Below are 14,778 nucleotides of genomic sequence, written 5' to 3'. Positions count from 1 at the left end.
AGTTCGACTCCGTGCTGGGCAAGATCAGATCGCTGGCGGAGAGCGGCCTCACCTCGCTGCACGTGCTCGGAGATTTCTTGAAGCGCCAGATCGCCCCCCTGAAGCAGCGGCCGCGCCCTGCTTGGGGCTTCGCCGGCCTCAACGACTACAGCAGGACCCACCGCGGAGAGTGGAGTGACCTGACCCAGGAAGCCTTGGAGGTCCTGGTGCGGGCGGTGACGGGGGACGCCTTCATCCCGGAGAACCTGACCTACCCCAGGGTGTTTTCCCCCTCTGCGAGGACTCACGCCTGAGGTCCGCAGTGCTGGCCACCCTGCCAACTCTCGACGACGGCGGGCTGGCTGCACGCCAGACCGGAGGCGACCCGAACCGTGGGATCCGGATCCCTGGTGCGTCCGGGGATCAAGCCGTGTCGAGCATCGCGGAGTCCGGCCCCACCGCGAAGGGCAAGCAGGCCGTGGCTGGTAGCGCCGCCACGAGCGGTCCCAGCCAGTCCCGGAGCAGCTCCGGTGCGTCGTCAGGAGATGCGGGCCGGCGCAGGTTGCAGCGGGGCGACGGAACCCTAGTTGGGGAGCCCGCCGCGAAGCGCCAGAGGTCCGCCGAGGACGCGGGCTAGGGCAACTCCCGGGCCCCCGGCCATCGCGGGACCTCCGGGGTGGACGCGCCGCCACCATCACCGCCGAGAGACGCCTCCCCCCGGCAGCAACAGCAGTAGCGGCAGCCACAGGAGCAACAGCATCAGCAGCAGCAGCAGGAGCAACCACAGGAGCAGCGGCAGCAGCAGAAGCAGTCATCGGGCCTCCGCGGACGCTGGAGACCCATCACCTCAGGGTTAGTGTTATTCTGGCCACACCCCTTATTCTTGGTTCTAGGGATTGTTGCAGCTGCAATCCCCTCGGACCTGCTTGATGATTAGCTGTGAGTCCCCCTTCACCAGAAGCTGCCGGACCCCGAGAGACAGGGCTTGTTTCAGGCCAAAGATCAAGGCTTCGTACTCCACCATGTTGTTGGTGGCCTTGAACTCAAGGTGCACCATGTACTTCAGCTGATCTCCGTTTGGGTCGATGAGGACCACACCAGCTCCGGCCCACTTCTCGCGGGCGGACCCGTTGAAGAAGAGTGTCCAGTGGGGCTCGGTGAAGACTGTTGTCCTGATTTCCGGCTCTGGGGGTCCGGCGCTGAAGTCCGGACCCCCAGAATTGCTTGGGGAAAGAGTCCACTCCGCTATAAAATCAGCCAGGATCTGGCTCTTGACTGCATGGCGAGGTTGGAAGTCCAACTGGAACTCAGCCAACTCTGCTGCCCACTTGGCGATATTGCCCGTGGCGTTGGAGTTGTGCAGAATCGCTCTTAACGGATAAGAGGTCACTACGACAACTCGGTGTGCCTGAAAGTAGTGGCGCAGTTTCTTGGACGCAATAAGTATCGCATAGATAAGCTTATGCGTCTCAAGATACCTGGCCTTCGCCTCGTGGAGGACTTCGCTGACGTAGTAGACTGGCTTTTGGATGGTCCGGACGCTGGTGACCGGGTCCGGCTCGCCCTTGTCCGCTTTGTCAGGTCCTTGGGCCCCCAGCGATTCTGGGTTCCCTCTGGGACGAGGCTCCTCCGGACCCCCTTGTCCGGGTTCCGGAGCTTCAGGCAGAGGTGAGGCTGACGGGCCCCCGTGTCCGGGGTCCGGCTCACCATCCTTGGCCGGGGAGACCCTGGTGTCCCCCTGGCGAGCTTGCTCCGTCCTTTCGGTGACCAGCACCATGCTGACCGCTTCTGCGGATGTAGCAAGATACAGAAACAACGTCTCACCGGGCTCTGGAGCCACCAATACTGGTAGTGAGGTGAGATGCTGCTTCAGCTCCTGGAAGGCTTGCTCTGCCTCTTCGGTCCAAGAAAATGGACCGGACCTCCTCAATAGCTTGAAGAAGGGGAGGGCCCTCTCAGCTAGCCTCGATATGAAGCGGCTAAGAGCAGTGAGAGATCCAGTAAGTTTCTGGACGTCCTTGATGCGGCCAGGAGGCCTCATCGCTTCGATCGCCTTGATCTTGGCTGGGTTTGCCTCGATGCCTCGATGTGAGACCAAGAAACCCAGCAGCTTCCCCGCCGAGACACCGAAGATGCACTTCTCGGGATTCAGCTTCGTGCGCGTGGCGCGCAGCCGGTCGAAGACGAGGGACAGGTCCTCAACTAGTGTTGACCCTACCTTAGTCTTGACCATAATGTCATCGACATACACCTCAACAATATCTCTAATTAGATTGCAGAAGGTTTTGTTCATAGCTCGTACAAACGTGGGTAAGGCATTCCTCAGACCATATGGCATGCCAATATAGCAATAAAGCCCATCTACTATTACAAAAGCAGTATGCTTCCTATCCTCTCTAGACATCTGAATCTGGTGGAAACCAGAGTATGCGTCTAGGAAAGACAAAAGGTCGCACCCGGAGGTGGAGTCCATGATCTGATCGATACGTGGAAGAGGATAGGGGTCTCTAGGACATGCCTTGTTCAGGCTGGTGTAGTTGATGCACATCCGAAGCTTCCCGTTGGCCTTTGGGACGACGACCGGGTTGGCCAACCACTCAAGGTGGTGGACCTCCTCGATGAAGCCAGCCTGCAGGAGCTTGCGGACCTCTTCACGGATGAAGTTCTGCCGCTCCACGGACTGCTTCCGAGGCTTCTGGCCCACCGGCGTGGCGTCAGGATAGATCCTCAGATTGTGCTCAATCACTTCCCTGGGGGTCCCGGGCATCTGTGACGGTTCCCAGGCGAACACGTCCACATTTGCCCGGAGGAAAGTGATGAGCGCGTCTTCCTATTTCTCCTCCAGGTTCCCCGCGATGCAGGTGGTCCTGGTGGAGTCCCCTCCGATCTGCACCGTCTTCACGGGAAGATCGTCCGGATCAGACGGCCGAACCCTAGATGCCTTTGCAGGCGCCCTAGGTTGCGAGGGGGATGGGTCCTCCTCGGAACGTGCAGCCTCTGCCGCCAGAGCATGCAGTCTCTCAACTGCAGCGACGGCAGTGGTGCGGTCACCCTGCACGGTGAGGACACCAGCAGGGGAAGGCATCTTCAAGACCAAATACCCGTAGTGGACAATGGCCATGAAGCGGTAGAGTGCCGGCCGGCCAATGATGGCGTTGTACGGGAGGTTCACCTCCGCAACATCGAACTGAACGCTCTCTGTGCGGAAGTTCTCCTCGGTCCCGAACGTGACCGGCAGTGTGATGCTCCCCAGAGGGAACATCGGATGTGGGCCCACTCCAGAGAATGGACGAGAGGGAGTCAGCTTGGACTCCGGGATTTGCAGCTGCTTGAACGCTGCATAGCTGATGACGTTGAGGCCAACCCCCCGTCTATTAGCACGTGATAGAGCCTGACATTGGATATGACAGGGGCGGTGACTAGAGGTAGCACACCGGCCCCAGCCATATTCTCTGGGCAGTCGGATGGCCCGAAAGAAATGGTGGTGTTCATCCACCTCTGGTGCGGCGCCACCTTCGGGACCCCCGGCTTCGCCGAAAGGACTTCTCGGCGAAGGGTCTTCACGTCCCGCCGGGAGACAAGCTCCCAGCTTCCGCCATACATTACGTACAGCTTCTTGCGGCGGTCGTCGCTGTCGGAGTCGGAGTTGTCGTCATGGTACACGCCCTTCAGCTCCCGAGCGGGGGATTGGTACCCCAGCTCCTTCTCCCCGGCCGCGGCCCCGCTGTCGGAGGCCTTCTCCTTACCAGGCCGCTGGCGAGGAGGAGGTGAGCCGTCCTTGGAGGACTGCTCACGTCATCCACTGACCCGCTTTGCGAGCTTCTGGATCTCGTGGCAGTCAGCGGCGCTGTGGCGAGCAGTGGGATGCACCGGGCATGAACCTCTGCTGCCACCCTGCGGACGTGGATGCTTGCCATGCGCGTTCTGGCCCCCAGCCGCTGCCGCAGCTGCTGGCGCCGCTACCGCAGCTGCTGGCGCCGCTGCCGCAACAACTGGTCCGCCAGGGTGTGACTCCCCGCGACTCCGGTTCTTGTTCTTCTTCTTCTTGCCACCGCCCTGGGCGGTAGCAGCAGAGCCACCAGCCTTGGCATCTCCGTCTTGGGGGGCTGAGTGCCATGCACGGCCCTCAGCGGCCCTGGCACACTTGTCTGCCAGGGAGAAAAGCGTGGTGACGCTTTCCACCTCGTGCGTCGCCAGCTTCTCGAGCATCTTCTCGTCACGTACCCCCTGACGGAAAGCAGTGATAATAGATGCATCGGAGATACGAGGAATGGTACCCCGTACCTTGGTGAAGCGCGAGATGAATGCCCGGAGCGTCTCTCTGGGTTTTTGCCTCACGGCGTGGAGGTGTGCCTCCACACCATGCTGCTGGTATGCGCTGGCGAAGTTCGCTGTGAACCTCGCACAGAGCTCCTCCCAGGACTGAATCGTCCCGGGAGTGAGGTTCATGAGCCAAGTCCGGGCTGGCCCAGTCAAGGCTACATGAAAGTAGCTCGCCATGACGGCGCCATTACCACCAGCTGCTGTGATGGCGGTAACGTACACCTGCAGGAATTCCGACGGGTTAGTGGTACCGTCGTACTTCTCCGGCAGGTGCGGGCAGAACTTGGACGGCCATGCCACTGCGCGGAGGTGATCTGCAAGCGCTGCACAGCCCACTCAGGCCACCGGAGCACCCGACTGTATTCGGGCGTTCACCGGAGGCTTGGGTGCCACCACGTCCAAGTCGGCGTTGAGGTTGCGGCCCTTAATGTTGAGACGGCACTCACGCGCCCTCTCCACGGAGATGTGGGCGTCCTCACCCGCACGCCTGCGGTTGAGCTCCGCCCGCAGGTCTTCTGTCCGTGCACCCCTCACTATGGGGGAGCGCACGGATGCCGACGCACCGCCTTGGCGCCGGTGGTAGGGCACCACCGCATTGCCAGGCGGAGGTTGTTGCCCAGTCCTTGCGGAATTGGGGGAGGCCTGAGCCAGATGGAGGAGACGGTTAACGTCATCCCGCCACTGCCTCAGGGCATCTGGCGAGGCTGCAGCAGCTGGAGGGTTGCGAAGCAACTCCCTAGCTGCCGCCAGCGCTCCGCCGCTCGCAGCTTGTGAGGGGGCCCTTGACGGGCGCCCTGACTCCTACCGACGAGCAGCGCGCGCCGCCGCCGACGGTGGCTGCTCCACAGGCACGGTTGCCCCTGGAGCAGGAACGCGAGAGGCATGTGGCGTGGAGGACGCCACACCCTCTATCATCTCCATGTCGTCCACCCGAACCATGGAGACAAGCAAGAGATGAACCGAAATCAGCTAAGTCCCCACGGACGGCGCCAAATGTCGTGGGCTTTTGGGGGTACCCACAGCCGGGTGGCGGAACGCACCTGCCTATTCCTGAGGGGGAGTGCTCGGGAAAGTGCCAAGCTATTAGGCTAAACTAGCTCAGGGGAAAGAACGCAAGAACACGCGAGAATTTAGAGTGGTTCGGGCCGCCGGAGCATAATACCCTACGTCCACTGAGGGGTGTACTTGGCATGAATGAGTCTATCCTCTGCCTAGCCCGGCCTAGGTCATCCCCTACCTGGCGCGCCAAATGTCGTGGTGTGGCAAACCACAGCCGGGTGGCGGAATGCACCCGCTTAAGCCCAGAGGGTGAGTACTCGGGGGTTAGCCAGCCCTAGTTCGATCTCGCTTAAGAACACGATGAACACAGCAGGTTTAGAGTGGTTCAGGCCGCCGGAGCGTAATACCCTACGTCCACTGTATGCTGTACTGCTTGAGCCTGGGTGAGCTTGGAGCTGAGTCCAGCGTGTGTCTGTGTGTGTTCTAAAAGAGCTTGGTGTGTACAGCGAGCGCTACCATTTTATATCTCAAGGGAGGCGCGTACATGGCCATTGGGTCCCCGACAGGTGGGCCCTACCGGTGTAGTATAAAATAACGTACTGTTCATATATTATGGCGATGCAGGCGAAGGGGATCTCTCTCCTGGATTTCCTTGCCTACTCCTTGAATCCCCCGTTCAGCATGACCAGGCGCTGTCTTGTCGAAACAGCGCCAGACGTAGCTAGCAGCGTCGCCTGCCACGTAGCTGAACGGGCCGTGTAGCTTGCGGCATAGGCGGCATGATGGAAAAACGCCGTGCCGTCGCATCCAATTAACGCTGGCGATGGGCTCTGCGCAGGTACGGCGCAGGCGGCTACACTGTGTATCTTGGTAAAACGCGGTCCACAGTGAGGTCTGACAAAAGCTGTCCCGCGCACCTTGGTGGCAGAGCACACCACAACCAGCCGCATTGAATGCGGTGGGTGGGCGAGCCTTCCAGTGGAAGACCCGCGCCCGCGCCCTTACCTGCGGGACACGTGTAACCACCGGACCTCCCCCGGCGGTATGCTGGCTCTACGCGCATGGGAGGTCCGGACAGTCGCGGGGAGGTCCCGGACCCCTATGGGGGGGTTCGGGCTCCCGGCTGTTGGTTCGGAGCTTCCCCTCCTCTTGGGACACATGGCGTCACCGGACCCGTCCCAGAGCTGGGGGTGGGTCCGGGGCCGTTGGCCCGGTGAGGTAGGAGCCTGGCCCATGGGGCCGGCAGCTCCGCCCCTCATGGCGTTAGTCGCGGACGTCTATGCGAGTCCTTCCTTGCTGTAGTAGGAGTGGGTATCCCTGCTGCAGGGTACTGACAAGGTGTGTCAAATGCATTAGGACAATCCCAACCTATAGTGTCTATGGGCGGTGCCTGTGTTGCCATATCATCAATGGGCCCTCCAGCAAAATATGTGAGCCCTGTGTCGAATTGTAATTTAGGCCCTTAATCTAATTACAAAGTAATATAATAACTTTTATACTATCAATTATTGCATAATCAACAGATCGTTCAATTCATCAAATTTCACATTCATGTAGGTGTGCTGGTCATAAGAAGCCATGTAAACTCATCCTTGGACACCTACTTATTGAAGTCTAAAGGGGTCTCTCCTCCTGTCCCCGACATGATGAGAAGATGGCAAAAGATAACATCAAAGTATTATCTCTATCAACTAACAACTGCTGGGTGGAGGTGAAGGTTGAATGCAATATCTCAAGTGGCTTACCACCGCCTTGTAAGTGTTCGTATCAAAGCTAACAGGACGGCTTGTCAAGCCTATGCAGCTCAGAGGTATATGTGTAGCTTGGATAGGCACAATATGATAGCAAGGAATTAGCAATAATCGCAAGCAAATTAACAAAGTTCAATAAGTATCCAAAGTATAAGTAACTGTTGGTAGCTAAGAGGTGTCCCTGAACGTCGCACAACAATTAAAGTTGGAACAAAAGGCGATGGACAAAACTCAAAGAACAAGCAACCAACAACTCATGCAATTGTTTTTCTATTTTCCTTGATTTTCCTCTGGTCATTTTTTACTTTTTATTTTTTTCAAATATTTTTTTTATATTTTCTTTGAACAGGGATCGCACGAGAGGGAACCAGAAAAGTTTTTAACCCAAACAAAGGTAAGATGTAATGCGGTGCATAGAAAATCAGGCATGTTTTCTAAAAAAACGTGCATAAACTTTGAAGCTTGAGTTCTCCCTCTTAGAAAGCAAATTTTGAAATTCTGAGAATGGATAGCACAGCAAAGCAGGCCGAGGAGATTCGAATGCGAAATTTAATTCTATCTAATTTAAAAAAAAATCACCTCAATCTGTGTTATGAGCAAAAAAGTTATGTCTGCTTTAAGAAATGACCTCTGATTTAGGGGTCTTAGAGGGCGAAAACTGGGCAAAACACATCAGCGCGGCTAGGGCAAAGCGTTCCTATCCTCCCAACACTGGTCACAACTGAGCAAAGTATCACAGCAAGAAACCAAGGGCAAACATTTCTGGGTATATGCAACAATAGGTATAGCCAGATCAATCAATACAGGCTATGATGCAAGGCGAAACACACAAGGCAACTTGCAACCTATCTAGGGTTTGCGTGGCGAGAGTTTACACAAGGCGGCTAGCGGGGCAAGTCAAGTAATGTGATGGCTTGACTTGTTGGGGTAAACGTGGATGGGACAGCGGAGGAAACAAACAGCGACGGGCGATTGAACTACGACTACGAACACACTAACCAGCAAGACTTGACCACGGACACAAACTCAACAAAGTGAATCTAAAACGAAATTGTGAGGCTAAAACATATATAGGATAGCGGACAATGTATCTTTTTTGAGCTTTTTGTGGACTCGAGGTAAAGGAACGAGATAAATCTAAAGGGGAACACAATAACATACCTCACAGTTAACCTGAATCCTGATACAACTGGCCTGATCTTCCGATATGTATATTAGTTTCGATTGGTGGAGACTCGACGTTGGCAATCCGGTTTCTAATCAGACGTGATTCGAAGTCCTGCAACCATTACACCACTGCTCTGTTGGTTATCAACCCATCACAACTTGATTGACCTCGCAAAGAAGACTTTTAGTACAAGCGAGTCAAAGAACACAAGTAAGAAAAGATAAACACATAATCTGAAATTGTAGATGTATACGAAGCAAAGATGAATTAGTTCACAAAAGGACTAATGGCCACAATGGTGTAGAACAAGGACAGCCCCTGATTCATGCAAAAAGGAGTCGACGTCAAAGTTAATGAACGATATCTGTTTCTCAATGGAAAATTAGAACTCAACAAAACTCAAACCCTAATGTGACGACAACTATTGAGTTTTATATAGCAGAAAGAGGCATCCTATGGTTGGGGGGCAACGGGGGCTTATGATGCAACACAATACAAGACTCGACACGGTTCAAAAGGGGGTGTGCTAATTTACAGGCAACCGCAGGGAGACTTTCCCTACTGTCGATCTTCGAACAACATTTCTTTCCTTTGCTAGTATTTTTTTGTCTTTTTTGACAAAAAAATTTTGGAAAAATATTTCAAGAAAATTTTTGGACAGGTGGAAAAAGTTCTGATGAGAATTAAAAATTGGAAAGACAAAATTTTGAGAAAAAATTAAAAAGTTATGAAGAAAAAAAATTTGCATTCAAAAATAAAAAAAATGGGAATTTTTTATAAAATCTTTTGCATCAAAAAATTTTTAAAAAAATGAAAAAAAACAAGGTCGGGGGGTGGCTCGCCGTCGGGGGACGAGCGCTTGGGGATCGCGTTGCCACGCTGCGAGCGGAGCTCTCCCCACCGCCGTGCCGCGCGGCGAGCAGAGCTCCCCACCGCCACCGCGCTGAGCCACATCCGAACAGCCGCTACCGCCTCAAACTCGCCGGGAGAAGAGGAAAGAGGGCCGGGAATGGATCTGGGGGGATCAGATGAAGGAGAGTATGGGCTGCTGGACCCAAGAGTGGGGTGTCGACCGTAAGTTTTGCAACTTACGGTTATACTACACAGGATGATCCGTGCAACTCGTAGAAGACCAAATCTCTTACGGTTATACTACACAGGATGATCCGTGCAACTCGTAGAAGACCAAATCTCAAGTGTATCCAGCTTAGCGATGTCCTCATCAGATATGGTTGTCGTGGTGCTAGCAACGGAAACATATAGACCCCAGTAGGATTTTAGGTCCAGACGATAGTCCGAGTCAGAAGTACCAGTAACTATGCTTTAACATCAATGCCAAAAAACCGTACACTACATACGTTTCAGTTGAACCTGAGCTCCGTTTGCAAATGATACAAGTTACATTGATTCAGTACTCAGCTATCGCAAGAACATTCTGTTTCAAAATTAATTGTAAATGAGATGACTACAGCGAGCAGCGTCACTATCTAGGGAGTTGCACAATCAGGACCAGTTTAGACTTCAGATCAAATAGGTTAGTACTCTGCACAGCTCAGCTCAACATTTCATCACATGGAAATCCGTAGCAAAGTTGGTTAAGGAAATAGTGATTGAGCTAGAGAAGCATCTCCACGTCAATGCCACAGATGGTGCGTAACAGCATCAAACCCTCTTCACATTGTCTCCATGGATAACCACAGCACCTTCAGTCATCAGAGTACCAAGAGCGCTGCGAAGCTGTAGCAAGTTTCCATGCACACATTAGCATGAGTCAAGCCAGTGAAATATAAACATACGAGGTGCTGCAAAATAAAGTTTCAACTTACATCGTGCAGATTAATTTCCATAGAGCTCTGCTTCCTCATTTCTTCCAGCAACTGCGCACCAATCAGAACCAATACTTAGCTCACAGCTGGGCCAACTAATGATGATAACAAGGGCACTGGCAGGAACCCAAAGCAAAAGGTTTCTTTACCTCAGCCATACGCATTGAGGGGCCTCCAAGCTGCATTTTCTCCATGATAAGGTTGCGTGTTGCTGCAACGAGGTTCTCCCGTCGCTGCCTTTCACTCGCAGATATTCCCGTCATGATTAGATCCATATCAATTGTCCCTTTTGTCATTCATAAAAGATACCATCAGCACTAGAAACAAAGGTCACAAGGGAAAATAGAACAGGAAGAAAAAGCCAAGCAAGTTAGCTGACCTGTTGCATGATCCGTCGCAGACTGCTGCATGGCAACTTCGAGAAGCCTGAAGGCCTCAACAACATCTCGCACTTCAACCTGTACACAAACAGAACATAATTATCTGTCACAAGAGCCAAAATTGTTATGGAACTAAACAGTAACCGGGATTACAAATAATGTATTACCACTTCAGAGAATCGCATTCGGGCCAATGCTTCACTGAGACGAATCAAGCTCTCTATTTGTCTGGCAGTTGCAGTTATAACCTATCCACCAAGCAGCAATGTGTTAGGGGCTTAAATGCTACTCAGAAGACTACAAAGAGCATAGTTGAACAGAGATGCTACCTTCTTTCTGCTTCCAGGGGTATTCCCTCTTTTCCTCATCTCAACATAGCCACGAGTCAATTCTTCTGCCGCTTCATCAGATAACTGTGGCTGAATATACTTCCTTGCATAGCTTATGTAGGCAACTAATGTGGGCAAATCCAAAACCTCAAGCTCTTCTAACTGCACAACAGGATGAATGCATGATTAATAAGACATAGGATAAGCTAAGAAAAGTGTTGAATTTGTTAAATTGTTGATCGCTATCTATTTCCTCAAAAAATGAAGCTTCAGCTATAAAGGTTGAGTCTGGTGGTTTACATTTGGGTTCTCAAAATGCAGTGAAACAATATGCTTTGCCAGGCGCCTATCAGTTTGCTCATCTGCCTTGTCCAAGATAAGATAAATCAGGTCAAACCTGCATATTGAATTGCGCCAAGAGTTAAAGCAAATACATGCCACTCATTCACTTCGAAACATGCAGGCATCCTGTATATTCGTGAAAAAACATGCAGGCATCTAATTATTTACCTTGAAAGAAGTGTTGGGGCAAGATGGATGTTGTCGATTACAGAAAGTCTCGGATTGTAGCGTGATTCGGTAGGATTTGCACATGCCAGGACAGAAGTTCTAGCATTTAAAGATGCAATTATTCCGGCCTTTGCAATGGATACTGTCTGTTGTTCCATCACCTACAATAACCGCAAGAGTTCACTTACATGGATAATCTATCTTGGCATGCAAATTGTAAGTAAACATTGCAGCAGACAGACCTCATGCAACATGCTTCGGGCATTATCAGACATCTTATCGAACTCATCTATACAGCAAACACCTTTATCACTTAAAACTAGTGCTCCACTCTCAAGAACCTGAAAAGTAAACAGGTTATGGTTGAAGTCTCTGGTGCAACTTAACAAGATAAAGGAGACCAAAGCAATAATGTCAAAAATAGTTGCACACATACAGTTTCACCAGTCTCAGGATCTTTGGTAACATAAGCAGTAAGACCAACAGCAGAACTTCCTCTACCACTTGTATAGATACCACGAGGAGATAGCTTATGCATGTACTGGAGAAGCTGGGATTTACTTGTTCCAGGATCACCCACAAGTAAAATATTTATGTCACCACGGAAGCTAGCCCCAGAAGGAAGCCTTAAGGGATTGCCACCAAAAAGCTGCACACATAACAGTTTCAGTATGCTAAGTTTAGCTATGACACAAACTTCCTAAAAGGACATCCAAATATTCCATAAAATTACCTGGCAAAGGAGGCCTCTTTTAACGTCATCCAACTCCCATATGTTTGGAGCCAATGATCTGGTCAATCTATCATAGATATCAGGCAACTTTGAAAGCTCTTTCAGTTTCTCAACCTGCAGCACAGAAAAGAAAAATGTTACCAAGAATCAGCGCATGCCATTGAAGAAAGGTATAGGTACAAAAAATTACCTTATCACTAAGGAAGTCCTCTTTAGTAGACTTGTTAGTAGACTTGTTAGCATCAGCATTGTCAATATCCATGTTGTCCTCCACATGAAGCCTAGATTTGTCTGTCTTCTTTATGTGAAGGCAATCAATATACGTCTAAATGAAGAAATACCATCAGCAAATGAAGAAGGAATGCCATAAGATAATACTTCACTACAAGATTGAGTGCCACTGTGATCAGAAGGAATTCAAATATGAGAATGCAATAAAGATCTGTTTTTAACCTTGAATATAGACTTCACTGTCCTTTGAGCAGGACCAACCCTAATGCTCATAGCCCTGTATATTCCAGTGATCTGTAATAAAAAAAGGGGTTAAATTGACCATTTGCATATACAAGAACCACATGCCTAGATTTATTGTACTGATCACTATGTCCAATCCTTACCTCAACCCTATCTCCAGGCTTTCCAGCATCAACAAGCTTATCATGCATCAGGACACTAACTGTATGTGGAGTGCCACCTTCTGGTATCTCATCTGGTGTTTCTTGTAACTTTATTATCTGCTTGTCTGCAAATCTAGTCATGTAAAAAAGAATGTTACATCCATTTGACAATATATCGGATAAGAATGCTACCAAAGAAAAAAATGGCAACAAGACCAGTATAGCTACCTGCATCGGTTGTGAACTAGGGTCATAGAATTTGTGGCTTTACATTGTTCTTTCTGGCAAATGTGTGGTTCAGTTACTCTCCCTGAGAAAGCAAAACCGCTATATCAGTTTCATGATAGAACAATAAAACCTAACTAATTTAAGTTATCTACATATGACATGCACATATTTCTATCAATATGGAGTACTGAACAAATTTTGTATACTCTGGATAGTAATGTTCAAAGCAGGTACTTTATTTTTAAGAAAGAAGCAGCTACTGTTTCAAGGTCAAAGCTCCTCTTATTCAATGAAAACATATTGCCCAGATTAACTCACCAAGAAGAGTAAACAATAAAACCTAGTCACACCACACAATCTAAGAACCCCAAACATTGTCCAAACTACAAGAGTACTTTCTGAACATGGTGACTCACTAATAATTATGCCCAGCAGAAAGGAAAACTAACAGAAACAATATGTTGAAGTGGAATCTTTACTTCGATCTGCCATATTTTGGGTGCAAAGGTCAAATAAATTCAGAACAACTGCATAAGAGATTTATTCCTGAGTCCTGACAAAGCATACATAGACAATTGGATTGATCACTATCAGGTTTTTACTTTTATCTTATAAATCACCATGAAATCCAAGACATGTGAAGTTGATTAATTAAATGTAGGAATTTCATTGAAAATGAGATCACAGTTCAGTATGGAATCAATCAACATGTCGTTATTATATCATACCTCTATCAACCATAACGGGCTCTGAGTAGAAACCACAAACTAGGCAGCGGAACACAGCTTCCTTGAGCTCTGGTATGACCGAGCTGCATCTAATTATCATACCCTTTATTGACACCATCTTCTCAATATCTAAAAGAAACAGGGAATCACAAAACAGATCAAGCAAAGTACAATTTAACAAAAGAATTTCGATCAGTGACACCATGGCCAAAGCCCAAAAGTAATAATCAATTTACCAGATGGATTAAGATTCCTCAAGCAAATTGACGACTTGAGGTTGTAGATTCTGGTCTGGATGTGCTTCTCGAAGAGTGGCTCGATGCGTGCGACGAGGTCCATGAGCACGATGTCGAAAATGGCGAGCACCTCGAGCGGGTAGCGCACCATCTTGTTGTAGAGGTCCGGGTCGTGGTCGAACACGTCGTGCGCGTCGACGTCGAGGGACTCCGCGCCCTGGAGCTCGAGGATGCGGTGGATGGCGCGCATGTACTTGCCCTCGTCCATCACAGGGTCGACCCGGCCGGCGTCGCGCGGGTCCCGAAAGTGGCGCAGGAACCGGAGGATGGCGGCGTTGACGTCCTGCACGCTGATGTTGGTGCCCCAGACGAAGACTGGGGTGGCGTCGACGCCCGCGCCGCCCCCGTCGGTCTCGTCCTCCCCGGCGTCGGAGGACGGCGGGATGTCGTCGGTGGACATGGGGGTGGAGGGCGTCAGCGGGAACCGCCCAGTCCAGTTCTGGCGCTGCTGCCGGGCGGCGCCGGCTCCGCCGCCTGACGGGGTCCGGCGTCCGGGGTGCGGCGGCGTCTCGAACCCCCCGAGGGAGGGGGACGAGGCATAGGGGCTGGCGGACCCGCGGCGGCGGCGCCCGCCGGACCGGCGGGTGGATTGGGTAGGGGAGGAGTTGGTGACCGGCAGCGGGCTCGACGGGCGAGCATCCGGCGACGACGCGGCTGCAAGACCAACGGCAAAGATGAGATTTCCCCCGGCAGGAATCCAAATCTTGGGAACAAATCTGCGGGGAAATAAAATGGAATGCAGTCCTCAGAGGAGATGGCGAATGGATCTTACGAGGTGGGGAGCTACCGCCGCCGTTAGACGCCATGGCTTGTTCGCAGAGACGCAAGCTCTAGTGGGCACAAAGAGGAGGAGGAGGTCGTGGGAGATGGGAAGAATGGGAAGGGGAGGGTAAAATGGCGGGAGGCGGCGG

General features: G+C 51.4%; 1 protein-coding gene across 1 annotated transcript; it reads right to left on the bottom strand.

The window, feature by feature from the left end:
• Window positions 1-9,527: 9,527 nt before the first annotated feature.
• LOC120707131 (DNA replication licensing factor MCM4-like) lies at window positions 9,528-14,778 on the bottom strand. The gene is made up of 18 exons (XM_039991926.1): window positions 14,640-14,778; window positions 13,808-14,521; window positions 13,572-13,700; window positions 12,844-12,925; window positions 12,616-12,748; window positions 12,452-12,523; window positions 12,189-12,323; window positions 11,999-12,112; window positions 11,702-11,914; window positions 11,508-11,606; window positions 11,266-11,426; window positions 11,056-11,152; window positions 10,756-10,917; window positions 10,594-10,674; window positions 10,426-10,504; window positions 10,196-10,332; window positions 10,047-10,097; window positions 9,528-9,957 (listed from the first exon to the last, which is right to left on the bottom strand). Exons 1-18 carry the CDS (start codon window positions 14,671-14,673, stop codon window positions 9,883-9,885), a joined length of 2,568 nt encoding a protein of 855 aa, XP_039847860.1. The 5' UTR covers window positions 14,674-14,778; the 3' UTR covers window positions 9,528-9,882.

This window comes from Panicum virgatum, chromosome 5K, assembly GCF_016808335.1.
Source record: "Panicum virgatum strain AP13 chromosome 5K, P.virgatum_v5, whole genome shotgun sequence".
Classification (NCBI taxonomy): Eukaryota; Viridiplantae; Streptophyta; class Magnoliopsida; order Poales; family Poaceae; genus Panicum; species Panicum virgatum.
This window is presented reverse-complemented; position numbering and strand designations above follow the sequence as displayed.